This window comes from Liolophura sinensis, chromosome 10, assembly GCF_032854445.1.
Source record: "Liolophura sinensis isolate JHLJ2023 chromosome 10, CUHK_Ljap_v2, whole genome shotgun sequence".
Taxonomy (NCBI): Eukaryota; Metazoa; Mollusca; class Polyplacophora; order Chitonida; family Chitonidae; genus Liolophura; species Liolophura sinensis.
The window spans coordinates 2,082,554-2,110,361 of record NC_088304.1 but is presented as its reverse complement, the minus strand read 5'-3'; the positions used below and the strand labels follow the sequence as shown (position 1 = coordinate 2,110,361).

At 39.0% G+C, this 27,808-nt stretch overlaps 2 protein-coding genes across 3 annotated transcripts in view; one reads left to right on the top strand and one right to left on the bottom strand.

Moving 5' to 3' along the window:
• LOC135476144 (ARF GTPase-activating protein GIT2-like) overlaps nucleotides 1–7,322 on the bottom strand; it is a 31,112-nt gene extending 23,790 nt beyond the window's left edge. The window contains exons 1-5 of the mRNA XM_064756065.1: nucleotides 7,169–7,322; nucleotides 5,164–5,297; nucleotides 3,860–3,972; nucleotides 3,353–3,455; nucleotides 862–948 (exon numbers count right to left, since the gene is read on the bottom strand). Of these exons, the coding sequence (XP_064612135.1) occupies nucleotides 862–948; nucleotides 3,353–3,455; nucleotides 3,860–3,972; nucleotides 5,164–5,297; nucleotides 7,169–7,232 (501 nt within the window). The 5' untranslated portion in view covers nucleotides 7,233–7,322. The remainder of the gene's footprint in view (nucleotides 1–861; nucleotides 949–3,352; nucleotides 3,456–3,859; nucleotides 3,973–5,163; nucleotides 5,298–7,168) is intronic.
• A 287-nt stretch (nucleotides 7,323–7,609) lies between these two features.
• Nucleotides 7,610–26,940, top strand: LOC135476145 (ankyrin repeat domain-containing protein 13B-like). 2 transcript variants are annotated; one of them, XM_064756067.1, is made up of 14 exons: nucleotides 7,610–7,797; nucleotides 10,180–10,312; nucleotides 12,181–12,305; nucleotides 13,143–13,188; nucleotides 14,066–14,119; nucleotides 14,862–14,951; nucleotides 17,278–17,455; nucleotides 18,162–18,228; nucleotides 18,715–18,876; nucleotides 19,239–19,518; nucleotides 20,083–20,244; nucleotides 20,777–20,874; nucleotides 22,106–22,185; nucleotides 26,686–26,940. In XM_064756067.1, exons 1-14 carry the CDS (start codon nucleotides 7,699–7,701, stop codon nucleotides 26,918–26,920), a joined length of 1,809 nt encoding a protein of 602 aa, XP_064612137.1. In that variant the 5' UTR covers nucleotides 7,610–7,698; the 3' UTR covers nucleotides 26,921–26,940. The 2 variants fall into 2 exon arrangements, with proteins under 2 accessions (XP_064612137.1, XP_064612136.1); XM_064756066.1 differs by having other exon boundaries at nucleotides 10,177–10,312.
• The last annotated feature ends 868 nt before the right edge of the window (nucleotides 26,941–27,808 follow it).

Below are 27,808 nucleotides of genomic sequence, written 5' to 3'. Positions count from 1 at the left end.
ACACATTAAACAGGCTCTATCACAAAGCTAAGGAAACCCTTGGTAATTTTTCCCTTGTACAGGATTGTTTTGCAAATTTCCCAAAATTTGCTCAGAGTATATTTCTCAGCTATTCGACTTGACACTGATGTAGTCTTCTCCAGCGAATCGAAACGACTTAAGTCAACCAATCAAACTAACATATTTGTTTCACATGGTTTACTAGGTCACATGACATAGCTTTCTGAGCAGCGAATTACAGTGCATCAGTAATTTCCATAGAAATTTCACTTTGTCTGTGGAAAAATTCTTCACTACCAGCAAGAATATCTGCCTAGTGTGTATCTGGTCTAATACCATACGTGTATGTCCGCTGAACAGAGAATGACGAGAAGGGGACAAAAAGTTCCAGTGATTTTAGACATTTTAGTCAATTGTCCTCATTACATTTATTTATTTATTTAATTGGTGTTTTACGCCATGCTCAAGAATGTTTCACTTATATGTCAGCAGCCACAATACAGTTGGGAAAACCAAAGTAAAAAAAAAAAACGCTGACTGTAAACTTGTGGCAATTCCAAAATATTAGGCAATTACTTTTACTATAACATGCGCATGTGAAAAACGTTTCATGGAAGGTAATTTAGAGTAGAAAAACGATGAAGAAAATTGAGGAGGTGAATGTTTCTAAACTGCAAAAGTTTCTAAAGGAAAGAGGTGTCATTTATACCTCCGGCATTTCTGGAAAACGGTGAGGCAGGTGATCGGTAAATTAATGTCAAGAAAGTTTGCCTAACACTTTTCACAAGTCACATGATTCAGTAGCACTGTTAGTCTGTTAGTCTTAGGACTAGGCACTATTATCCTGCTGCAAGTACTTACTGGGTGGAAATAGTTGGGGTCCGCCCCTTTAGACAGCAGTCTCATACACGTTTCTAGATTTCCTGTCCTCACACTAGAGTGCAATTGCTGAAAACAGAAGGCACAAATTTTAATTATGTCTGAGAAAACAACAATCAACAAGTCTCTGTGAAGCCCTCCAATCACATACAAACACATTCATGCCGTATTATGTACTCCCAAAATAATGTGTATTAAAAATAATGAAATAACAGTTTCGAAACCACTAAGGAGCAAGGAGAATGCGTCACAATCCCATCAGGCTTTAGTGTTGATGATCAAAATCATTGGTCTATAGCATCGCTTAAATATATTAAAGTAAAGCGTGGGTTTTCCCCGGGCTCTGAATGGTTTCCTCCCACCATAATGCTGGCCGCTGTCGTATAAGTGAAATATTCTTGAGTACGGTGTAAAACCCATCAAATTAGTAAATAAACTAAAGTAAAGCAGTTCTTCCAATACAGTGCTCACAGGAAGAACCAAAATGTTCACAAATTTTCTAAAGAAAAGACAACACTAAAAGACAGTGTACATGTATGTACATGCATGCATATCTGCAAAGATAATCCATCTTTATACAACCCTGCATATATTTTTACCACACCAAGTTATCAATTATAATCAGCACACAAATACATGTAACCACAATATGCATTTTTTGAGTTATGTCATTACAACAAGAGTGACGTCCCAGTGCCAAATGACGTTGAAACTTCATCGCATGGTTGGGCTACTTGTTTGTCTTTTAACATGATAATATTCATGTTTGGATCGAACAACCAACACAATTATTTTTACAATATTGAGAAACCAAACCCACCCAAGAACATAATTCAAAGACCAGTTAAATCTGGTTTCATTAACTTTTCTACATTCTACATGTACACACCACAGTTAACACCCCATGAAATGAAGTGATGATTGACCATTGTTTCAGTTAGCCTTCCATACGTTAATACTGCTGTCTCCAACTCTTCAACCTTTACAAGCACCTGTGTGTCCAATATTTTGAAATATTCTGAGAAAAATATGTGGTGTAAAGAAATAAAATGCACTGTTTTATGAAGCTTCTATTTTTTGTGTCACAAACAAATCCTTTTGGAGTCATTTTCATAATAATTTATATGCATAAATTCCACTCGCAAAAGCGCTTCAGAGGTTGAAAAGGCTGAAAATTTACAATATACAAGTATGTCGTTCTACTCACCACACAAGTACATCATTCTACTCACCACACATGTATGTCATTCTACTCACCACACATGTATGTCATTCTACTCACCACACAAGTACGTCATTCTACTCACCACACATGTATGTCATTCTACTCACCACACAAGTACATCATTCTACTCACCACACATGTATGTCATTCTACTCACCACACATGTAAGTCATTCTACTCACCACACATGTATGTCATTCTACTCACCACACATGTAAGTCATTCTACTCACCACACATGTATGTCATTCTACTCACCACACAAGTACGTCGTTCTACTCACCACACATGTAAGTCATTCTACTCACCCCACATGTATGTCATTCTACTCACCACACAAGTACATCATTCTACTCAACACACATGTATGTCATTCTACTCACCACACATGTAAGTCATTCTACTCACCACACATGTATGTCATTCTACTCACCACACAAGTACGTCATTCTACTCACCACAAATGTATGTCATTCTACTCACCACACATGTAAGTCATTCTACTCACCACACATGTATGTCATTCTACTCACCACACAAGTACGTCATTCTACTCACATCACATGTATGTCGTTCTACTCACCACACATGTAAGTCCTTCCACTCACCACACAAGTATGTCATTCTACTCACCACACACATGTCATTCCACTCACCACACAAGAAAGTCCTTCCACTCACCACACAAGTATGTCATTCTACTCACCACACAAGTATGTCGTTCTACTCACCACACAAGAAAGTCGTTCTACTCACCACACAAGAAAGTCCTTCCACTCACCACACAAGTATGTCGTTCTACTCACCACACAAGAAAGTCATTCCACTCACCACACAAGTATGTCATTCTACTCACCACACACATCTTCCTACTCACCACACAAGAATGTCATTCTACTCACCACACAAGTATGTCATTCTACTCACCACACAAGTATGTCGTTCTACTCACCACACAAGTATGTCGTTCTACTCACCACACAAGTATGTTGTTCCACTCACCACACAAGTATGTCATTCTACTCACTACACAAGTAGGTCATTCTATGCACCACACGAGTGTCATTCTACTCACCACACAAGTATGTCAGTCTGCTCACCACACAATTATGTCAGTCTACTCACCATACATGTACATGCCATTCTACACACAACACGAGTAAGCCATTCTACTCACCACACAAGTATGTCAGTCTACTGACCATACACGAACATGCCATTCTACACACGAGTAAGTCATTTTACTCACCATACTAAGGTCTTCTACTGAGTTATGTTCCAGGTCTTTGTTATGTTTGTTCACAAATGCTAAGAAATGGTATTTCTTGCGAATAAAATCTGATTTATTGGGGCTGAAAAAGAAAAAAAACAACCACAATAAATGAATAAATCAAATACAGATTAATTTAACCAGCAGTTGAAATTTTCTAATATTTTATCATTTTCATAATATTTGATGGGGGATACCATTAAAGGTAATTTGGAAGGTAAATTTATCTGGTATATAAATGTACCGTTAACTTTCACAACAAAACAGGTTGTACATGTATGCATGTGGGTTTGTCATGTATTTCCTTCCTAACTCATTTGGCCTACACAAGAAGAATATTTCACTTCTGTGACAGCAGCCAGGTTTTTTGAGTGAGGGAATCAACCACACCTGGACAATGTAACCCTGGTAACTTCCTAACATAAAACTGCTGCTAAAACAGTGTGTTCTCATTAAGAAGACTGCTACATGTACATGTGTACTTACTGTACAGGGTCTCTGGGAGTGGGTTTCCGTTTAATAGGCCTGCCATGGGTGGGGTCTAGCAGGGCATGTTCCCAGATGTTGTTAGCACCACTGTTAGCCAACTGCTGAACAGCCTGTGAACCAAAACATCAAAGCATCAAAGATAACTGGTACTCCTGCTGCTTAAAGCTGTTCAGCATTTGTTGACAATGTTTCGAACCGATGTTGTGTCTGGTCGACCAATTTATTTATTTATTTATCTAACTATAGTTTAATACACCAGAATTCCAATCAGTTTATGGATGGAGGAAACTGGAGTGCCTGGGGTTTAATTGCCCGCATGATGCAATTACTCACAAACTTTGCCACGCAGGATGTATAGACTTGTCTGTCATACAGCTCACTAATTTCTTACTTAATAGATCTGAAACAGCACCGTGGCTGTATCTATATCAGCCAATGATTTATCTTCAAATAGGGATGTCAAAGTTCAATACCAATCCAAATCGTGGCTTCAAAACCCAAAATATATGAAGCAAAAATTCTGTAGAACAAACATCGAATTTAGAGATTTTGAGGGATTAGAAGAGGTATCACTTGAAATCTGGTGTTTGAAGTGACAAGACATTATGAAAGACTTGGGGGGGAGGGGGGAGGGGGGTCACTGAGTGCATTTTGTGCAAAAGAAAACATCGCAGGAAAAAAAAAAAATAAGAATGGTTTTGTTATCATAACATCGACTTAAGTCAGGTTAGGTTAAATTCCAATTTTTTATTGACATCACTTACTCTGTACCTAATTTGCATACACATTACATTCTTTTGTGCCATTGTGTTTATTTATTTATTTGTTTAGTTATTTTATGCCATACTCAAGAATATTTCACTTATGCGACGGCGGCCAGCAATATGGTGGGAGGAAACTGGGCAGAGCCTGTGGGAAACCCTTGACCATCTACAGGTTGCTGGAAAACCTTCCCACTTACGGCCGGAGAGGAAGCCAGTATGATCTGGACTTGAACTCACAACAACCGCGTTGGTGAGAGGCCTCTGTGTCATTATGCTGCTGCGCCACTGTGACTTCCATAACAACATAGAGTGAGGTTATATGTCACCATTGTACATGTAAATGCACTTGGCGTAATTCGGCAATGGGATTGTAAAACAGCCTCTTGGACCAGGTAAGAAAACAAAGAAAGTTCAATTAAACATGGCACAAAATGATCTTCAATGACATGTATTCAGATAAGAATGGATCAGAGATTGTAGTTTCTTACTAAGCACTGACACCAACCATGCCAACTCTCTGAGTACGGTAGTACTTACACTGTACAGGGTAGGACTCCAATGTCCTTTCTTCAACGATCGCACCTGAGAAATGTGCCGACCAAGACTGCGATGAACGCTGCAGCATTCGTCGCATATCAGTACCCCGCGATTTATAGACGCCCATGTAGGGTCTGAAATGAAACAGAGTGAAGAAATGTCTGTTCCAGTCCACTATAGGCATTGTCATTTAAGCAGAGCAGTTAAACAAACCTGCACTCTGAAAAGAAAAGACAACAAATAGTATAACCTTTGTTATTGAAGAAAAGGAGCGAAAAGCGATCTATAGGGCCACAGTCATTTTCTTCTGACATGGCTTGGTAAATCTACAAATCAACTAATGATCTATAAGGCCACAGATGTGACATACATGACGCAACCGGAAACAGGATTCATCACTTTGTGAAATCACATTAGATTTTGAGATCAATGATGAAATTAAAAACAGAATTTAAAGCAAGACAAGGCTATCAGTCACCATCATATAGCATATAGCCCAAATATACCCTTTCCTACAGATTTGAAATACATATACAATCAACTCTGGCTTTCCTTCCATAATGTTCGAAAGATGATAGCTTTAATGTTTGAAAGATGATAGCTTTAATGTTCGAAAGATGATAGCTTTAATGTTCGAAAGATGATAGCTTTAACTAAGAATTCCTATATAAAAATGGATTTAAATAAGGAACAATTCGTCTTACAAAAAACATTTATGCTTTTATTTCACAGGGGCTATTTTCACAAGACTTTTATATTTATCTTGCATTTGCTATATTTATTAATATTTATTTATTTATTAATAGTATGCTTACTGATATTAAGTAATGTAGGCTACTGTTTATGGTAGCCTCACCCTGGCTAAATCTTAATAACAGCATCACATTCAGTCTTTACTTCGATTTTCAAAAATTTGTCAAAATGCCATTTGTTTCTGAATATATATATATATGTGTTCTTTTTTTACTTCCTTTTTCTTTTTTTTTTTTTTTTTTTTTTAAAGATAACATCAAGATTTGAAAAATCATTGTGATAAAAAAAAAACAGGAAAAGTACAATATTATACAGATTATGTAAGTAAAAACTACTTACTCTTTCCTACTCTTTAGATCCTTTCACAAAAGATTGAAAAGGTGACAGAACTATTTTTGCAAACAAAACCACATTTTATTACAGGATACACGAGAGGTTTTGGTATCATATCTTAATGATGCAGTTTAGGATGTGTGCAAGCATATAAAAGTGCAAAAAAAGCTTCTTGGTTGTAAAAACAGCTTTAAATTACAGTTTTCCCCTACAGTCAGTCCAGAGGCCACGGCGTCAATTATGATAGCAATGATTATAAAATTTTAATTGTTCAGGGAGAGTCTAAAATTGAGGAAGTAAGCTAGTCTCATGACATGGATGATATCATTTCCGACCGATGATGCAAACATGCATAAAATCGATGGGTAATTAAGAGATATGAAACATGACTCAGAATTAAAATTGTTATATTTTTTTTTAGCATTTCTTCATTTCCATTAAAACTGTTGTTTTTCATAACAGGTATGGATTGTTTTTAAATACAAAACCAACACTGAAATGGGTAAAATATAACTATCCTCCATGATTAAAAATAAACATACTTTTCATCACATTTTCAATCCAATTTAGTCATAAAGTGTTACACTTGACGGTGTTGCACGCATCACTCAATAACTGATGCGCAAGATGCCAAGTACATAACAAAGCAGGAATTGTCAAATTGGATTTAGCGACAAAAACTTGAACTATTTGTTGATACGCCCTCCTCAAATGTGGGTAAAAGTCAGTCAGTCGAGTAAACAAGTTCATTTCGACTGCGCAGGGAATTTGGTAATTTCACGTGAGTCATTCTCTCTGCCAGCCTCCCCCGAACAATAACATGGCATTTTGTTCCACCAGATTCAATGCTTGTTTCCTTCCTCTCCTGCTGTCACAATGACATGTGAATCATGCTCGCAAATGAGCGACTGTAACTTACCGAATGCCGTGCAGTCTGCGCATATTTCAGCTGGCGACCGGCTCATTGACTTAACCCTAGACATGAAAACACGACTATATCCCGCAATCAAAACAAATCTAAGAAATAAACACAAGAACCATTTCTCCTCGCTTTACAGTCGGAGTGCCCTTTAGGAATTCGAACTGGCGGACAAGCTATGACTGTATTTCTATGCTTCAGTCAGAGTTGTTGTCTTGTGATGTCTTGTGAAAGATAAGAAAGGAATTATTAAAAATGTATTTTACATCTATAGTTGAACGATGAGCTTGCATACATTTTTAAAATATTGAAGAATGTTAGATACGTATATGCGGATGTCTTTTTGACATTAGCTTTACTGGCTGTCAAAAAGCAGTCGACAATTGTCGTAAATCTGTAAATAGATGCCGAAAAGTGGCTTGACGTTAGGCGTCAAGAATTTCTGGCTGTCGGCACTTCCTCAATACTTTGTGAGAGAAACAGCGCAATTTGTGTTGTGATGGATTGAATGTGGCCAGAATTGGGAGAAAATGTCTTCAAAGACTTTGGAACAAGAGTTTCCAATTCACTGGCTTGTCTGGCACAACAGTTACGACGAGTTGGATCAGTTGTTGAAGACGAATGGAGAGGTAATTGAACTTCCATGCAGTGGAGCAACAACAACACTGATTGCTGAATAACATATCTCAGTTTGTCAGGCATGGTAGAGCAATCATTGCTTTAAGCCATATTTGAAAAATACCGGGCAAAAGTATGAGGTTATCTGTAAAGGGCGACTGAGGTAATAATTTTGCTTCAAATTGAAATGGAGGATAAAAATAGTAGGATAAATTAACACAGAAGACTGAAGTGAAGGACTATGTTAACTACTAGATGCAAATGTCTTTTATCTTCATTTCATTTGAAGTCATACCCATTCAGACTGAGTCCATTGCCACCTTTTAAAAATCATGGTGCAGATTTCAAACTCCCATCTCATGGCAATCTAAATTACCTCATTTCCATGTAATGTTCACTTAAGCGACTATCCTCATCGATAAAACTAATTAACTTTCTGTCTTTGTGGTCACATTGACTTGGGCAGTACCTAGTGCCTTTGTCATTGGCCATTTTGACGTGTCACGTTTCCTGCTTGTGAGTCTGAAATGTAATTGAATTTTGAGCTATTATATTCCCATTGCCATGTGTAAGCACAACTGCAATCTTCTTGATTCAACTGGGAAGAGATTAAAAAAAAAACAACTTTATTAGTGCATACAAGTTTTGGTGCTGTCAGCACTGATTGGTTTTATCGAGCTGGAGTTCAGAAATGTGTGGCTATGTTTTTGAGTAATGGGGATGGACTCGATGAGTGTCACAATTTTAAAGCAGCACACAGAGTCCATCTAGGTATAGTAATTCAGACTTCAAATGGCCCTCCCAAACACAAATGGCAAAAGAATTGTCAGTCGGATCAAAATCGCAGACCCAAGGATAGATTTGGTGAATTCAACTGCAGATTTTCATAAAGAGTCATTTATATACGCACATGATGTTTCAGCGGCTCAAGGAAGGTATCACCTGTGTCTATAGCTTCTGGCAATCAAGAAATCAAAAAAATAAAGGTTTACCTTGTTAAACCGCTAGGAAGACTTAATTCTGTAATTATCGCACTTCCTTATTAGCGAAAGCTGCTGTCAGTTTGCCACAGCCGTGCCAGTATTAATATATGAGCAAACGTCACTCTTTCATCATGATTTCATTACGGTTGTTTAAACAACAGCAACCAAAGGTTATGACTGTATGTTTGGGCTACACATATGCAGGAAATAATAATACTTTCAGCTTTTGCATACATTTAAGGTAATGCTTAAACATTATGAAATGATTACTCAGTATTGCGAATAATCAAAGAGTTTATAAATACATAAATTTGAAGACTACTATTTCAAAAAATTTCCAAAAGTTCTCAAATAATTACATTTTATGATATGCAAATAGGATTAAATTTTCTGTCAACATATCAGACAAAGTACTCATTGAAGTTCTCTTCCTTATAGATACATTTCTCTATTTTGTACCATCTCCATTGCGTGCATTTGTTAAAAAACAAAGTGCAGGAAAGTTCAGGATAGCTTTGGTTACCATGGCAACTGCCAATATGAAGAGTCCATGTTGATCAGGTTTATCTTGTATCATGACTACAAAGTTATTGAGCAAGTTTTATGCAATTAAAGGTGATTTGGTAAAATGGCTTAGACCCAAAGTTATACAGGACAGCCAATGAATGTCAAAAACAGAATGTCTAGTTGATCATTGAAGGTTTGCTGTTTTGATGTATTTATTTATTTATTGTTTTACGCCGTACTCAAGAATATTTCACTTGTACGACAGCGGCCAGCGTTATAGTGGGTGGAAACTGGGCAGAGCCCGGGGGAAACCCACGACAATCCGCAGGTTGCTGACAGACCTTCCCACGTACAGCGGGAGAGGAAGCCAGCATGAGCTGGACTTGAACTCACAGCATAGATGTTCAATTCCTTTTATGGAATATTGATTCTTTTTGATTGAATTGTAGGGGCCACAGTGGCTCAGTTGGGTAGCGCACTAGCGCAGCGTAAGGACCCAGGAGCCTCTCACCAATGTGGTCGCTGTGAGTTCAAGTCTAGCTCATGCTGGCTTCCTCTCGGGCCGTACGTGGGCAGGTCTTCCAGCAACCTGCAGATGGTCGTGGGTTTCCCCTGGGCTCTGCCCGGTTTCCACCCACCATAATGCTGGCCGCCTTCGTATAAGTGAGATATTCTTGAGTACGGCGTAAAACACCAGTCAAATAAATAAATAAATAAAGAAGTATTTAATTGTACTCTAATTTTCTATGTCAGTGTACCAAAATGACTTGCCGCAAAGATTATGTGATAGGAAGAATTCTGAAAAAGAAATTAAAGTAATACAAGAGACATTTGATATGATTTTTAAAGTGGTTTGTACATGTGTACTTCATGTTGAAGTTTTTGTTTCTGCTCTAACAGCAGGATAAGGAGGGATTGGATCCACGGGGAAGAACCCCTTTACACTTGGCTGTCACATTAGGACACTTTGAGAGTACCAGGGTTCTCTTACGGCATGGCGCTAATGCAAACACTGAAAATGCAGGTTACTGGACAGGTAGATATCTTCTGTTTCCAAGATGTACAAATCTGAACAGAATCTTGGTGAATGATATAATTTAGATGAATTGTGCCCCTTTGTAGATGTAATCCATTTTTGCACTGTGTTTAGTGAGGCTGTGTTGACATGGTTTTCAGTGAGGCATAGTTTACACAATGTTGAAGTGACCAACTGATAAGGGTCTCGGGCCTCTGGCCAAGGTGGTTAGCTTTCAAGCGTGTCGCAATGAACCTCTCACTAATGCAGTTGCTGTGAGTTTAAGTCAAGCTCATGCTGGCTGTAACAACCCAGGCAATGCATCAGTAATTCTGAAATAAAATTAAGAATGATGCGCAGGTTTTCTCCATACATGCACTGCTATTCTGGGCAGGCAGGTTGAAGAGCAAGAACGTTTGAAAAATCTAGGAGCTTTGTCTCTCATTGAGGATCATTTACCTTCACTAATATGGTGTCCATATCTGCTACATCATAAGGAAAAGTCTGTCAGTAACTTGCCAAAATTCAGTGGTTTACCCAGGCTCTCCCATGTGTTCAGTGTCGGATAAATAAATTGAAAAATTCTTATATATGGCTGTAATCATTAATCAAATTAATATTTAATAAGCCCTGGAGGAAGCAATAAACATCAGTCACATAAATAAGTACTGCTCCATGGGTTTAAGATCTGCATACATTTATAGTCATCTTAAACTATGGGTTTAGGAAGCAGGTAAGCAGTTAAAGTCTTGTATGGCTCTGGGGGATGAATTGCTTGCGAGGCCATAAATCAAGCTAGTTCTGTGGGGGATGAATTGTTGTGGGGCCATGAATCAAGCTAGTTGTAAGGGTGATGAATTCTATAGAAGCCATGAATCAAGCTAATTGTAAGGGTGATGAATGGTTGTGGGGCAATGAATGAAGCCAGTTCTATGGGTGATGAATTGTTGTGGGGCCATGAATCAAGTTAGTTGTAAGGGTGATGAATGTTTGTGGGATCATGGATCAAGCTAGTTGTGTGGGTGATGAATTGTTGTGGGGCCATGAATCAAGCTAGTTGTTTGGGTGATGAATGGTTCCAGGGCTGTGAATCAAGTTAGTGGGTCCATGAATTAAGCTAGTTGTGTCGGTGATGAATTGTTGCGGGGCCATGAATCAAGCTAGCTGTGTGGGTGATGAATTGTTGTGGGGCCATGAATCAAGCTAGTTGTTTGGGTGATGAATGGTTCCAGGGCTGTGAATCAAGTTAGTGGGTCCATGAATTAAGCTAGTTGTGTCGGTGATGAATTGTTGCGGGGCCATGAATCAAGCTAGTTGTGTGGGTGATGAATTGTTGTGGGGCCATGAATCAAGCTAGTTGTGTGGGTGATGAATTGTTGTGGGGCCATGAATCAAGCTAGTTGTGTGGGTGATGAATTGTTGCAGGGCCATGAATCAAGCTAGTTGTGTGGGTGATGAATTGTTGTGGGACCATGAATCAAACTAGTTGTGTGGGTGATGAATTGTTGCGGGGCCATGAATCAAGCTAGTTATCGGAATGATGAATTGTTGTGGGGCCATGAATCAAGCTAGTTCTCTGGATGATGAATTGTTGTGGGGCCATGAATCAAGCTAGTTCTCTGGATGATGAATTGTTGTGGGGCCATAAATCAAGCTAGTTGTGTGGGTGATGACTTGTTGTGGGGCCATGAATCAAGCTAGCTATGTGGGTGATGACTTGTTGTGGGGCCATGAATTAAGCTAGTTGCCTGGATGATGACTTGTTGTGGGGCCATAGCTACCCCTCTAAGGTATGCACCCAATCCGTATACTCACAATTATGACTAACATGTTAGTTTTATTTCATGCCTGGATGATTTGTCATGAACACGTGTTGTTTTTCCCATCAGCTCTGCAGGAAGCCGTCAGCACTGGTGATCCAGAGCTAGTCCAGCTCGTTCTCAGTTACCAGGATCGTCAGCGCCAGAGCAAGCGCAATGTCAGCATTCCAGAACTCCTCGAGAAACTTAAAGAGGTCAGTTCCATGATCAGGAAAATAATTTTTGACATCAGGGAGACTTGATTAATCTAATTTTTTAACATTAAATAATGTTGTTTTTTTTTTGTTCCACCAACTATATACACTTTTGAGGTTCAAGTCTAGCTTATATATCACAGTCGGTGTGGGTACAGATAGATCATTTGTAACTTCAGATATGTTTTTTTTTTTTTTTTTTTTTTTTTTTTTTTCATTTATTTATTTGATTGAAGTTTTTATACCATACTCAAAATGTTTCACTTGATATCTTTGAGAGGCATTTAGAAGTTGAGTTGGATAACATAACAAGATATATGGATAACAATGTCTGTTTATTTGGAAGCAACATTTCAGCATAGATAATAATACCATTATCAAGCATAATGAACAACCATTGTTTCACTTAATATACGATGGCAACCAGCGTTTTGGTGGAAGAAAACCAGGAGACCCACAACCGCCTTTAAGTTGCTGCCAGACCTTACCACATACATGTACTACAAGTGGAGGGGAAGGCCTGTTAAAATGAGCAGTTCTCTGTCTAAATTATCCTGATTGACAAAGCGTGCCCATCAGTAAACAGGTTGACTTTTGAACAAAGCGGAAGATGTTAAGCCTTTGCAGCAATCTTGTAAATTCCAGAGTAGATTGTAAATGAAATTAACTATTCATTCTGAGCTTTGGGTGTTTGTAAATTTCTGTGTCACTTTGGAAATATTCAGTAACCTTTGGAACACAACCTGGTTTTACCAGGCTTTATATCCTGGTTATAAACCATAAGAGCACTGCTGCATGGCCTCTGTAATTCAGTCTGGTGCCTGTCTCCTGTTTCAGTCACCAGACTTTTACGTTGAGATGAAGTGGGAATTTACAAGTTGGGGTGAGCCTTATTTCTAACATTTCTTACTTTTTTTTTTCCTTTGTGTGCCTGTGTTTTCCTACAACTTGTTTTCAGTGCTGGAAAATTTGTTCTTATTTAGGCGCTACATGCTGAGTAAAATAAGATCACTCATTACGATCTTTACCAGCATCCCCTAAGAAAAAAAAATACCACCAACTGTAACACCAGCTGATTTTGCATGGCTGTAGGCTACATCAGGAAGTGTTTGCTACAATTTCTCTGCTTTACAATAGGTTGCATAACAGAAAATTAAGTTTAAAAATTACAAAACCATTCTAAATGACTTTTTTAGAAATTCACAATTTTGTCAGGTACCGGGCTTGGTTTCCTTCCTCCATAAACCTAACTGGCACTACCCTAATTCCTCAACCTTTTTGCAAATGAAAGAACAACTCTTAGAGCGATTTATGCACATTTTTAATTTGATTTTGGAGACAAAACTACACTGGTTGGATTGACCAATTTCTGGGCATCGAAAAAAGTATAATTTTATCAGTCTACACAAACTTATACCTTCAGAATATGCTTGGAAAAAACACCTTGCTAACATGCGAATAGATTGAAGAATTACAGTATGTAAGTGAAATAGCCCAGAGTTCAGTGTCAGCACCAACTAATTTATTTATTACTTTATTGGTGTTTTGAACAACTCAAGAATATTTCATTTGTACACAGACAGACAGCATTTTGATGGGAGGAAACTGAGCAGAGCCAGGGGGGGAAACCACAACCATTTGCAGGTTGCCCATGTACGGTCAGAGAGGAAACCAGCATGAGCTGGAATGTCAACTAATAAATAAATAATAAATATATAAACATGGCCATTAATCATGCTGTTGTGATGTAATCTTTTCAGTGCCAGTGGTGTCCAGAATGTGCCCCAGTGATACGTACAGAGTCTGGAAAAGTGGTGAGTTGACTCTTAGCCTGTCAAATATTGTCTCTGTACTCTGTACAGAGTCGTAATGGCTATGATAATAATTAGAGATTCAGTGGTGGTCATTTACAACCTCCACTCTGACCCAGTGGACCACAGCATGAAGCCCTGAAGTTAACCTGAATCCTGAAAATATAGACATTTAATATTAATGATAATCTTTATATAAAGACCGTGAATTAATAATGATAAACAAACTGTGAGGTCAAAAACGTAATATCACATTACTGAAAAAGATGATAAGAACTGAGAATAGCAAGAAAAATAAATGAATAGTTATGGTTTTATGCTGTTTTGGCAGTAATGTTTTTTCTGTTAGGGCAATAATGTTTTTTTTCTGTTAAGGTAGTAATGTTTTTTCTGTTGAGGCAGTAATGTTTTTGCTGTTAAGGCAGTAATGTTTTTTCTGTTAAGGCAGTAATGTTTTTGCTGATTAGGCAGTAATGTTTTTGTCGTGTTGTAGCAAGACAATGAAAACTTTAGCTGTTAATGTACTAACATGAATATTGTATGTATGTATGCTTGGGGTTTAATGTCATACTTAACGGCCCAGGTTTTATCTTATAGGTCTACATGAATAATGAGACAAATGTAAGGGAAAAAAGTGTTTATTATGCACACTCAGTAATTGTGGGTGACATCATCGCAGTCTACAGGAACATGGCTGGCTGGCTGACTGACTGACTGTCTGTGAGTGCTTATGTTGTTGTTGTAGGCTCAGCAGTTAGGATTGACACCACTCTACTGGGTTTTGATAACATGAAGTGGCAGCGCGGAAAAAGAAGTTACATATTCCAAGGATCAGGTAAGAGTGATTTTGAGAGGTGCGACAAAGTTTGTGGATGGGGTGTTACTTGTAGAATCTGTATTTCTTGTGGAACGTAGGCATGTCTCTGAAAATGAGCAGGACAGGGGTTCATGGAAGTCGTTTGGACGAGCCAGTATTCGGTCCGTGGATTGAGTGAAAATCTCAGTGACTGGTTATTTTCAGGTTGTTTTTTGAAAGAAATAATCAAAATTTTACATAAACTCAGTTTGAACATATCCAAACCTCCGCAAAGCAACCTGTTTGCATTACGAGTTATCTCCCTTTATGGAAATCTTCATGACCCTCTGTGTGATTAGATTGAAGGCAGCATTTTTTAGAAACAGGCGTATGAAATCCAGCGTGAGACATGGTAAGCTGCTTTCGTCAATCCTCACAAATAATTTGACCTACTTTGTCCTCCGATCGGTCTGTTTTTGACAGCCTTGCATGAGTGAGCGCATGTGAGTGTACACAACCTGGCTAGTTTCCTCCCCCTGACGTCAGGTGGCGCTAATATCTTCAGCTCCTTTACAGGCAAGAACACAGTTTGGCACCAGGTTTCGTTTTCAGGAGTCTGGAGTTTGAAAAATGGCTTTTTATAGTAGTGGAAATAAAACCTTCTATGCCAGACATAATCATTTACCAGCGACATCGTTTGGCTATAAAAGTGTGCTTTTTGTTCAAAGACTGAACATGGAGATGTCTGATGTGTCCCAGACAGGACTTCAGGCTGTTGAGATCCAGCCATATTCGTCGGAGAAAGTGATCATTCATTGATTCATAATGTGGCAGTGTATTTTATCTCTCTAAATATGTTACCCCTCTATATACATGTAAGGTGTTGAATGATTTTTGATTTTCTCTTCTTTTTTTTTTTTCCTTTTTTTTTGCTTTAGATCATTTTTGACAATTCCTTTTACAGACTGAGAGTGACAACTGACCACCACATATTCCGTAAGCCATTAAAGCATGACCATTTTGTCTTAATTCATGACAGTTGAATATTTTTTAAAAATGATGTCAAGACCAATTTCTGTTGTTGTCCGTTTTAGTCAATCTAGACTGATGCTCTAGGTTTCTAGGCAGGTCTTCACACTTCACTGCACTGGTATCCTGAAATACATGTAACAATATTAAACTACAATGTGTACTGATAATCATTTTCCAGTATCAACTAGCCAATGAGGCCAGCTTGGATTTATATTTAGGCAGTGGTAATTACATCAATCAGTGAAGTATAGTAACATACAAAAATATTCAATGTTAGTATCACAAAAAATGGTTTGTCAAAACTCAATTTCAGTTGAAAAAAAAAAAATTAATTTTGCCCAGAAAGTGAAAGATGACTTCTGTGAACCCCTGCAGGATACATCTAAAAAATTATGGTCTCTGTAAACTTAAACTTGATTTAAATGTCATGGCCAAGTTTTTCAAATGGGTATTAGATTTTAAGCCTGGTATTAACTTTAGTATAGACTAAAGTACCATTTACTTTGTATTATGTTGACACTGGTATTAAGATTTAAGCCAGGGGCCTCCATGGCTGAGGAGGTTAGCACGCCAGTGTGGCACAGTGACCAAGGAGCCTCTGACCAATGTGGTTTCTGTGAGTTCATGTCCAGCTCATGCTGGCTTCCTCCCCAGCCATAAGTGGGAGTGTCTTTCAGCAACCATGGGAATGGTTGTGGGTTTCTTCCGCGAGCTATGCCCCGTTTCCTCCCACCATATTGCTGGCCGCCGTCATATAAGTGAAATATTCTTCAGTACAAGGTAAAACACCAATCAAATAAATATATAAGATTTAAGTCTGGTTTAACTTTAATATATTCTTGACCAACTGCCTCCTGGTGTACACCTGTTTGGGAAAATAGAAATAGTATGTGTACCTTTTGTATAGAAGAGGCCAGTTCTGATGCCATTGAAGTATCAAAATTGTGATATTTTGTAAATGATGTTGCAAATGGCTTGTTGTGTGAACTAAAATGTATGTATCCTGGTTTAGAAAGGTTCTAAGCATTTTCCCGGCATATAAGTCTAGTTAATGGCTACCAATACATGTAATGCAAATGCTGAGCGAGAACAAGTCATTGGCAGAATGCTCGCTTTTCAAGGAATTCTACCACAGCAATGGATGTCTATTAATGCAGAGGGGAAGTTTATCACAGGCTGTTTGTGTTTCAAGGAATTCTACCACAGCAATGGATGTCTATTAATGCAGAGGGGAAGTTTATCACAGGCTGTTTGGGTTTCAGGGAATTCTGCCACAGCAATGGATGTCGATTAATGCAGAGGGAAAGTTTATCACAGGCTGTTTGTGTTTCAGGGAATTCTGCCACAGTAATGGAGGTTGATCATGACAGAGGTGAAGTTTATGCAGAGACCATGGAGTTGACAGTGTCGCCCTCTGATATAGGCCTGCCTTCAGAAGAGGCAGTTGCAGCTCGACTTATGTCGCCCATTGTCACCACGTATATTGACACAGATAAAATATCGTTTGAGAGGTGAGACACGGACATTTCATGTATGTTTTTTTCCCTAAAAAATTCAAGCCACATTCCTGTAGTTTTAGTATTGAAAATGAATTAACAAAATTAGCATATGTAACTGGCACACATTTTTCCTATCATTGTCAACATCTGCAATGCCCTGTGTCAGTTACGTGTGTATATGAATTCTATATTAAGTTTTTTAATGGACTCCTCGGATGCATTGAAGTCTTTGCAAAAAATAAACATTTGGAAAAAAGTTAAAAGAAATGACCGTAAATAATATAGCCAGGGGTATTTAGGAAGAGGGTTGGAAACAGACCTGAAGGGTCACAGACAATTTTTTCTAACACGTTAACTGCATATATCAATTTTTAATCTGGAATTCTTACTTGACTAAGGGTTACGCCATGTTAGAATAACCGGAAATATGATATTGTGTCACTCATAACCCAATCATGTGTGAAAAAAAGACAAGACAGGCTTCGAGTGACTTACAAGTATCTGATTGGTTTAAATTGATAACAGGGCGGCACTTTTGTTTTTCTTAATGTCTGCGATTTTCATTTCTTTGAATTGTGATATCTCAGCTATGCAACATCATGAAAATAAAACGGCGTGCTTTTAAAACTTCATGTGGGATACTTTGTTGATGTATTTATACAATTGGTCTGGTGTTGTCTCTTCTTTCGAATTTTTTAAATTGAACTCTTTTCCCCAGAAACAAGTCTGGTATTTGGGGCTGGAGAAGTGATAAGTCTGAGACTGTGAATGGCTATGAATGTAAGGTGAGTCCTGTTAACCACCTTTGCAGCATTGGTCCATTGAACATGCTGTCATGTCTGGTGTCCGTAGCATGGTGATACAATGAGGCAGCACTTCAAACAAGGCATCATAGAGACGGCACTGCCATAAGGATATACATGTACAACTTGTTAACATTGAAATAATGTCAGAAATTTAAATTTTAAATCCTTACCATACAGGAAAAAATGGTGTCCATTGGATTTTCTTTTTTTAATTTGACCATTATTATTCAAAGAAAAGCATTTGTCATGTGATATCTCCGACAAATCAGCAAGCACTAGATAGTGGAGTAATCCAAAACTGTATGAAGTGCAACTATGGCGGATGAGATATATAGATAGGTCAACAGATATGTGTCTTGTAGTTTCTTTTTTCCAGTTTTTAGTTTCTAACTTTCAAATTGCTTTAGGACGAATTGCGTCCTACACAGTACAACTGCAGCTGACGGAGATGTTTTAATGTTTCAGGTTTTTGGTGCGTCTAATGTAGAGCTAATCACAAAAACCAGAACAGAGCATTTGACAGAGCAGGATAAGAAAAGGTGTAAAAAGGTGAACAGAACGCCCCTGGAGTCTTTCCTGGGGGTTGCAGAGGAACACAGCAAGAGGGAAGCCGGAGCCTCCAATGGGGTGAGATTTTTGGCATAAACACCAATCAGGCATCAAGAAGTAAATAACTGATCTGTTCTCTTTACGATTTTAAGGGATAATTTTCATCTGGTCAACCAATCAAGTGGTGTCTTTTATTGAACTCCTTATACTATTTGTTCAAACATTTGGGTGTTCCTCCAAAATTATGTGTTTCAAAATCAAAATGTGTTTGGCGGATAATCTCTCGATGGAATATAAAAAGTATACCTTGTTTCTTCTTGCACTTTTGGAAAACACTTATTTAAAAAAACAAAATTGGTTACAGTGGAGGAAATTTTGTGTGGTGATTCAGGATATGTGTGTGTGTATGTGTGAATGTTTCTTGTTGTTGTTGTGATCAGGACTTGATGTCAGTCATGTACAATCCCTCAAACATCACGCCGGAGGAGTACTTCAACGTGCACATTGACCTCGGAGACAGGGACATTGGTCGGCCCATGGACCAGACAACAAAGACGCAGAAATTCAAGGCAAACTTGTGGTTGTGCGAATCCTACCCTCTAACCCTTCAGGATCAGGTGATCCCTATCATTGATCTCATGGCTGCAAACAACGCTCACTTCAGGAAACTCCGCGATTTTATCACCTTACAGCTCCCAGCTGGATTTCCTGTGAAAATAGGTCCGTTGGATTAAGTGATTTATTTGTTTGGTTTGTGGTGCTTAAGAATAGATCATTCATATGATGGCAGGCAGGGTTTTGGGGTCAGTGAAACCTGGCATAGCCTGAAAGAGATCACTAAGCTGTGAATGCACTGAAAGTTAAAATCCTCGGACTCAAAAGGTGCGGGTTCTTGCAGACCACGATGGTGGGGCATACATGTAAGATTTTGGTAATGCTGGTCTTCTGGTGTTCGCATTTGCACAGTTGATATGTTTGTAAAAGGCCACTTGCCATTTATCATTATGGTATGTCCATCTGTACATCACACGTAGGAAAGTTTGTCAGTAACTTGCCAAAGATCAGTAGTTCACAGTGGTGAACCAGCACATCATTGAAATTATCTTGAGAAATGTGTGAAACAACAGTCTAACAAATAAATACATTATAAGTTTAATAAAAGCTCAAATTTAAGTGTGATATACATTATTATTATATTATTATTTCATATGTCGATGCTTATTAGCTCGGATATCTCCTTTTGTCAGTCATAATGTACATGGTTGAACATCTTATTTCTTACAGAAATTCCATTATTCCACATCCTGAATGCACGAATCACATTTGGGAACATCTTCGCCTCAGAAGAGCCCATTCCGGGAGTGGAATGCGTGCGTGAAAATGACGAGATGACCTGCTCTGTGGATGAGTCCAGTTTCTTTCCTCCGCCTAGTTATGCAAATATTGGTGAGACATTTTTTTTGTATGTTCTAAAATGAGAAAAGGTCAAAGACCAAGAGAGGCTACACTCCTGTATCACTGAGTTGTCACTTGGACAACATCCTGTGCATTGGTCCTTCAGCCACAAATCAGTGTTGTTTCTTATTGAAAGCAGATTTTTGTGTCATACAACTCTGTCAAGGCTGGTTGTTCTATTATTTAGATAGTGTTGTTTTGTGCATTCTTAGATGAAGTGGTTATTGAGACAGGTCTTTGTTCTCAGATGAAGTTATTATTCAGACAGTGTTGTGTTCTCAGGTGAAACTGTTATTCCAACAATGTTGTTTTGTGTGTTCTCAGGTGATGTTGTTATTTAAATAATGTTGTTTGTGTGTTATAGGGTGAAGCTGTTATTGGGCCTGTTTTATGTGTTGTCAGGTGAAGCCTATATTGAGACAGTGTTGTATTGTGTGTTGTCAGGTGAAGCTGTTTTTCAGATAGTTGTTTTGTGTGTTCTCAGGTGAAGCTGTTGCTCAGACTGTTTTTTGTGTGTTCTCAGGTGAAGCTCACCAGTCTAGGCTAAGAGATGAGGATGATGAACTGCTCCAGTTTGCAATACAACAAAGCCTCCTGGAGGCTGGCACAGAAAATGACCAGGTAAGACAGAAGTTATCCCCCCTTATTAGTTTGGACCAAAAAGAATATGCTGTATCACATAGCCTATATGATATTATATACACGTGATTTCTGTTGTACATTCCTTTACAGCATTATTGCTAATCTGCGTTTTTTGAATAGCAAGTAATTTTAATATTTAACCGTTCAGTCATTCTTGGACAAAAGGTGTCATAATCCTGTTTGTTACTACAAAAAGCCTTGAAATTATCTTTTCAGCATTGTAGCAATATTTGACAGTCATGTCTTTTTATTCCAGTATTGCCTCAGTATCCCCAGGTTTTCTGTATTCCAGTATTGCCACTTGCCTCAGTATCCCCAGGTTCTCTGTATTCCAGTATTGCCACTTGCCTCAGTATCCCCAGGTTTTCTGTATTTCAGTATTGCCACTTGCGTCAGTATTCCCAGGTTTTCTGTATTCCAGTATTGCCAGGTGCCTCAGTATCCCCAGGTTTTCTGTATTCCAGTATTGCCACTTGCCTCAGTATCCCCAGTCTTTCTGTGTTGCAATATTGCCACTTGCCTCAGTATCCCCAGGTTTTCTGTATTCCAGTATTGCCACTTTCCTCAGTATCTCCAGGTTTTCTGTGTTTCAGCATTGCCACTTGCCTCAGTATCCCCAGGTTTTCTGTGTTGCAGTATTGCCACTTGCCTCAGTATCCCCAGGTTTTCTGTGTTGCAGTGTTGCCACTTGCCTCTGTATTCCAGTATTGCCACTTGCCTCAGTATCCCCAGGCTTTCTGTATTCCAGTATTGCCACTTGCCTTAGTATCCCCAGACTTTCTGTTTTCTTGCATAGGTCCTGAATGTTTCCATATTTCATGTAAAAAAAAAATATATATATATATATATATATATATATATATATATATATATATATATATATATATATATACCACTTTATGATGCTAACATGTTCTTGCAAGGTTTATTTTCCGAAAGCGTTATGGGGGCCTCCTTGGCCTTCTTGTTAGCGTGCTAGTGCAGCACAGTGACCCAGGAACCTCTCACCAATACGGTCACAATGCGACTTCCTCTCTGTCCATACATGGGAAGGTCTGCCAGCAACCTGGGGATGGTCATGTGCGTGCCTTGTCAAATAAGGGTTGCCCTCAAAGAAGTGAAATATTTTTGAGTGCGGTGTAAAAGTCTAATCAGATAAATTAAGAATCACTAATTTGGTATACTCTGATTTTCATCCATTCTTGAGCAGGTGACTTTCTGGGAAGCTCTTAACCGCAGCAAACCCACCAGCAATAATCTCCACTCCCACGAGGATCAGTTGTTACAAAGGTAAGCATGCATCCAGTATAGCCTGTCAAACACACACATAGCAGGTTCAGATCAGCCTTGACTGCTTCCACGGCCTAATGGTTAGAGCGTCTGCCTCGAAGTTGGGAGACTCGGGATCAAACCTGTTTCAGGTCATACCAAAGACCAGTACATGTTGCTGTCTCGCTTGAAGCTCAGCATGGAGAGGTTAGAGCAAGGAAACAGGACTGGTTTATAGACACCTAATTACTCCTCCTCGTCATGTGACTGAAAAATTGCTAAGTACGATGTTAACCCCCAAGCATACGTATATACAGTTAATGGCCTAATATGTCGCCCTGGGACTCGGGGGGAAAGTGTATCTCAGGATTTATTGCATTGGTTGTGGTTGTTACTGGCTGAGCAATGCGGGAGAGCATCAGGGGGTGGTCAGAGGATTATACTCACAGTTCAAGAATGAAATAAACAAGGTCACGCTTCACTGAGCAGTTAGTCTATGCTCCTACCACCAACAGTTCCCGCTTCACTGAGCTGTTAGTCTATGCTCCTGCCACCAACAGTTCATGTTTTTCTCAGTTTTGGTCTTAGTACATGCAATTTTAGTACATGCCCTTTGCAACAGGTTGATTGTTTTATTAAGTTCAGTTCAAGAATGAAATAAACAAAGTCACGCTTCACTGAGCAGTTAGTCTATGCTCCTACCACCAACAGTTAACGCTTCACTGAGCTGTTAGTCTATGCTCCTACCACCAACAGTTCCTGCTTCACTGAGCCGTTAGTCTATGCTCCTGCCACCAACAGTTCATGTTTTTCTCAGTTTTGGTCTTAGTACATGCAATTTTAGTACATGCCCTTTGCAACAGGTTGATTGTTTTATTATCATTATTTTGTGATAAATGGGAATTTGGGAGAAAACTCTGTGAACATTAAGCGCCACGACCCAGTACCTTTACGCATGTGGAGTGTCATGTCAAACATCCGTTTTTAAACTGCAGGGCTCTCCATGTACAAAGCTGTAGCAGAATTTAGCACACCACAAATCCATACTTACAAACCAGGCCTACCAGCAAACAAGATGAAGATGTCAAACTGTAATCAATGCGACACCTACACATGTGCGTTTGCACTGCTCATTAAGCTGCAGCTAAACATGTTTTGTTCATTCTGGCGTAATTTGGAGGCCACTTGCAATCATAGGACTCGAAATTTCCACGTGCCTGCCAATCGATCACGAGACTTTTGTTGACGAAAGGCAAAATAATAATCTTGTCCATCCCTGGCGACTCGTAAATCACGTGAGAGCAAAACTGTATACGGGAAATCATAAAACAGTTTGTTTATAAAACCAGTGACGGTGCGCTGCAATCTCCTCAACTCCTGTCTCCTCAAATCCTGTCTCCCGATGTGCTGGACTCTCACACAGTGCTACCAAAAAGGGGTAATAGTAAATCGTAGTTTTTGGAAACCTTGCATGGAGTATGTTTTCTGTGTTTAATAGAGGTTTTTGATATAAAAACATGGAAAAAGGCACTCTTCTGCAATAGGAGGACATTTCCGACTGTAAAGAAACAGATGTGTGTGTAGAATGATATACTAATTTGGAATTACATGGACACCTGAAGCTGATGACAGATATTTCTTAGTGAAATTCGATTTTACCTAAAATACATTTGTAAACTTCTTAGTTGCATAATGATTGCTCTCAGCAGACAACCCTTCACCAGATAACGGTGTGAGGTGACTTCCACATAGGCCTAATCCAAATATTCAGTTTGTCTGCAGTGTACATTTTGCGTGTACATTCCTTGTTTGGCATGGTCATGATTTGAGACAGCGTTTGGAATTTAAACGTTTGTAATAGACTTCACCTGTCTTAATACTGTCTTCGATTGAAACGGGTGGGGGGGGGGAGCTATTCACTCTCTTCTGTTATCTTGCCGCCAACTCAGATCGGTGCGAAAGTAAACGACAGTATCTCAGGTGTGAAACTTTAGGTCATTTACCGTACCTCATCCCAGTGACTGAACAGTTAGAGCACAAGGCTTGTAGACATGGTTAAAGTGCTGTCTCACTGCACCTATCAAGCCTGTGATCTAGGAGATTACCTGTTCAAACCCAGCTCTCTTTGTTGGTAGAAGGTCAGTGGTTTACTCTGGACCCTCTTGTTTCCTTCAACAATAAACCTGACCAGCATCATATCAGTGAACAATTCATGAACGCTGTTTTACATACCAATCGAACTGCTCGCGCAGAAGGGTTTGTAAGCCTAAGTTGATTGTAAATCAAGATCTGGATCATAGCCTTAGCTTACCAGCGACACCCTCTTGCACAAAGGGACTGTAAGCTACAGTAGTTGTAGGCCTAACTTACAAGCAGAAATTACAATAGGGTCGACCCTTCTGTAAATATTTCAATCTCCCCCAAATTAATGTCATACTACAAATACTTGCCTTAGATAGCATGCTAGGTAGAATGTTTTGACTTGGTTTTGCAAATATGTGCATTTTAATTCACTCAAGAAGAAGTTATGAGAATTCTTTCACATGTTGTTAGCTGCTGAGTCATTATGTTGTACAGTCAATTGTAAACTAAATTGTAGGGCATACAATAGATTGTAGCAAGGATCTCTTTGTGCGACTGGGAACGGATTAAATCATTTTTAGTCCTAACCTTTGTACATGAGAGACTCAGGTTTGACTCCAACTACGGTAATGTTCAAGACGAACCAGTGACAGCCTTGCTATGTAAGCATCTGAGTCAGAGGGATTGTAGGCCAAGGATTGGTCAGTTCTGTGTCAGAACACTGTGATTGAGCGAGACTCTACCTTCTAATGTCTTCAGCACCGTATACCACTGTACTGTAAATATGCTACATCTATCAGGGCCTTGACTAATGAACTCACATGTTTGAATCTAGCTGTCGCTGTTTCAGCTGAACCTTTAAGTCTGAAGGGTTGTCAGGTACCTCGCAAAAGTTGGCGCTTTCCACAGATACCTTTTTTTCTTCCTTCATCCTTAAACTTGGCCGTCATCATAATGCTTGAGCACGATGGTGAACACCAATTGATGAGTCAGTGTCAATCAGGGCAACAGCTTAGGAGTCTACAGTGTTGAAGTTTTCTTCCCGTGTTGTTCATTGTCACATGGTTGCTCACACAGGGCAATGGCTGAGAGTCTACAGTTTACAAGTTTTGTACACTTTGTTCATTGCCGTATGGTTGCTCACACAGGGCAATAACTGAGAGTCTACAGTTTAGAAGTTTTGTACACTTTGTTCATTGCCGTATGGTTGCTCCCAGAGGGCAATAGCTCAGAGTCTACAGTTAAGAAGTTTTGTACACTTTGTTCATTGCCGTATGGTTGCTCACACAGGGCAATAACTGAGAGTCTACAGTTTAGAAGTTTTGTACACTTTGTTCATTGCCGTATGGTTGCTCACACAGGACAATAGCTCAGGGTCTACAGTTTAGAAGTTTTGTACACTTTGTTCATTGCCGTATGGTTGCTCACACAGGGCAATAGCTCAGAGTCTACAGTTTAGAAGTTTTGTACACTTTGTTCATTGCCGTATGGTTGCTCACACAGGGCAATAGCTCAGGGTCTACAGTTTAGAAGTTTTGTACACTTTGTTCATTGCCGTATGGTTGCTCACACAGGGCAATAGCTCAGAGTCTACAGTTTAGAAGTTTTGTACACTTTGTTCATTGCCGTATGGTTGCTCACACAGGACAATAGCTCAGAGTCTACAGTTTAGAAGTTTTGTACACTTTGTTCATTGCCGTATGGTTGCTCACACAGGACAATAGCTGAGAGTCTACAATTTAGAAGTTTTGTACACTTTGTTCATTGCTGTATGGTTGCTCACACAGGGCAATAGCTCAGAGTCTACAGTTTACAAGTTTTGTACACTTTGTTCATTGCCGTATGGTTGCTCACACAGGGCAATAGCTCAGAGACTACAGTTTACAAGTTTTGTACACTTTGTTCATTGCCGTATGGTTGCTCACACAGGACAATAGCTCAGGGTCTACAGTTTACAAGTTTTGTACACTTTGTTCATTGCCGTATGGTTGCTCACACAGGGCAATAGCTCAGAGTCTACAGTTTAGAAGTTTTGTACAGGTGTTCATTGTCATATGGTTACTCACACAGGGCAATGGCTGAGTAGCTCCGAGTCTACAGTTTACAAGTTTTGTACACCTTGTTCATTGCCTTATTGTTGCTCACACAATGCAATAGCTCAGAGTCTACAGTTTATAAATTTTGTACAAGCATTGTTCATTGTCATATGGATACTCACACAGGGCAATAGCTGAGAGTCTACAGTTTAGAAGTTTTGTACACTTTGTTCATTGCCGTATGGTTGCTCACACAGGGCAATAGCTCAGAGTCTACAGTTTAGAAATTTTGTACAAGCATTGTTCATTGTCATATAGCTGCTCACACAAGGCATCAGCTGAGAATCTACAGTTTAGAAGTTTTGTACTTTTGTTGTTTATTGTTGTTTGGTTGCTTACACAGGGCAATAGCTGAGAGTCTACAGTCAGGTGTGATTAGTCCAGGTTCAGAGGAAAACCCAGAAACTGGACCTTCAACAACAACAACACAGCCGTTACCTCGGGACACATCATTGGACGATGACTTGCGTCTAGCCTTAGAAATGTCGCAGCGTGAACTCGAGGACACGGAGAAGCGCCGGAGAGAAGAAGAGGAGGAGCTTAATAGAATTATACAACTGTCGCTAACAGATAAATAATGCTACATAAATATGCTCCATACCACATCTGTGTATATATATATATATATATATACATATTTATTCAGCTTTGGAAGTAAAGTTTGTATCGTACTGAAGAATCAAAATGTGACATATCTTTACTACCCTCTCGTTGGTCATGTTTGACAGTGTATTGCGATGGACTCGTGTCTTGATGGACCATGTTAACAATACACAAAGTTTCCAGAAAACTTGTCAGGACAATCTTTTTTAACTTGGCCACTGATATCAGCTTCTTTAAACATATTGTCAGAAAATAGGGAGAAAAAAGATATACAAATATTATTTAATCAGTTTCTGTATGTTGAATTTCTTTCTGATTTCTCAGAGAAGATTAATGTTATAATGTTAGGAAATTTTGTTTTGAAAAGCTTTGTGACTTTTTTTCTTTCTTTGCACTTTGTAAGGTAGACATTGTAATTCAAGTTACCAGATAAGGTATGAGGCTTCAATATTGATAAGGTCTAATGTAAACTGTCCCAAATGCAGTTGGTGTGAGTTCAATTCCAGCTCATGTTGGCTTCATCTCAGGCTGTATGTGAGAAGGTCAACCTGCAGATGGTTTCGCCTTTCCCCCAGCCTCTGCCTGGTTTCTTTCCACCATAATGCTGACTGCCATCATATAAGTGAAATATTCTTGAGTATGGCATAAAACACCTAACAAATATTTGAGTAAATAAATAAGTAAAATATCATCTGCAGTCAAAATTGCACACACAGCTGGAAAATGCATCAGAACTGATCACTCATCCCATTGTGTAACTCTTTGAGGGACAACCCCAGGTCGCCGTGTTTTTCACATTTTAACACCTTTTTGGTCAGGGCAGATTTTGACTGTTGTATTCCTTCTATATGTGTGCTTCAACT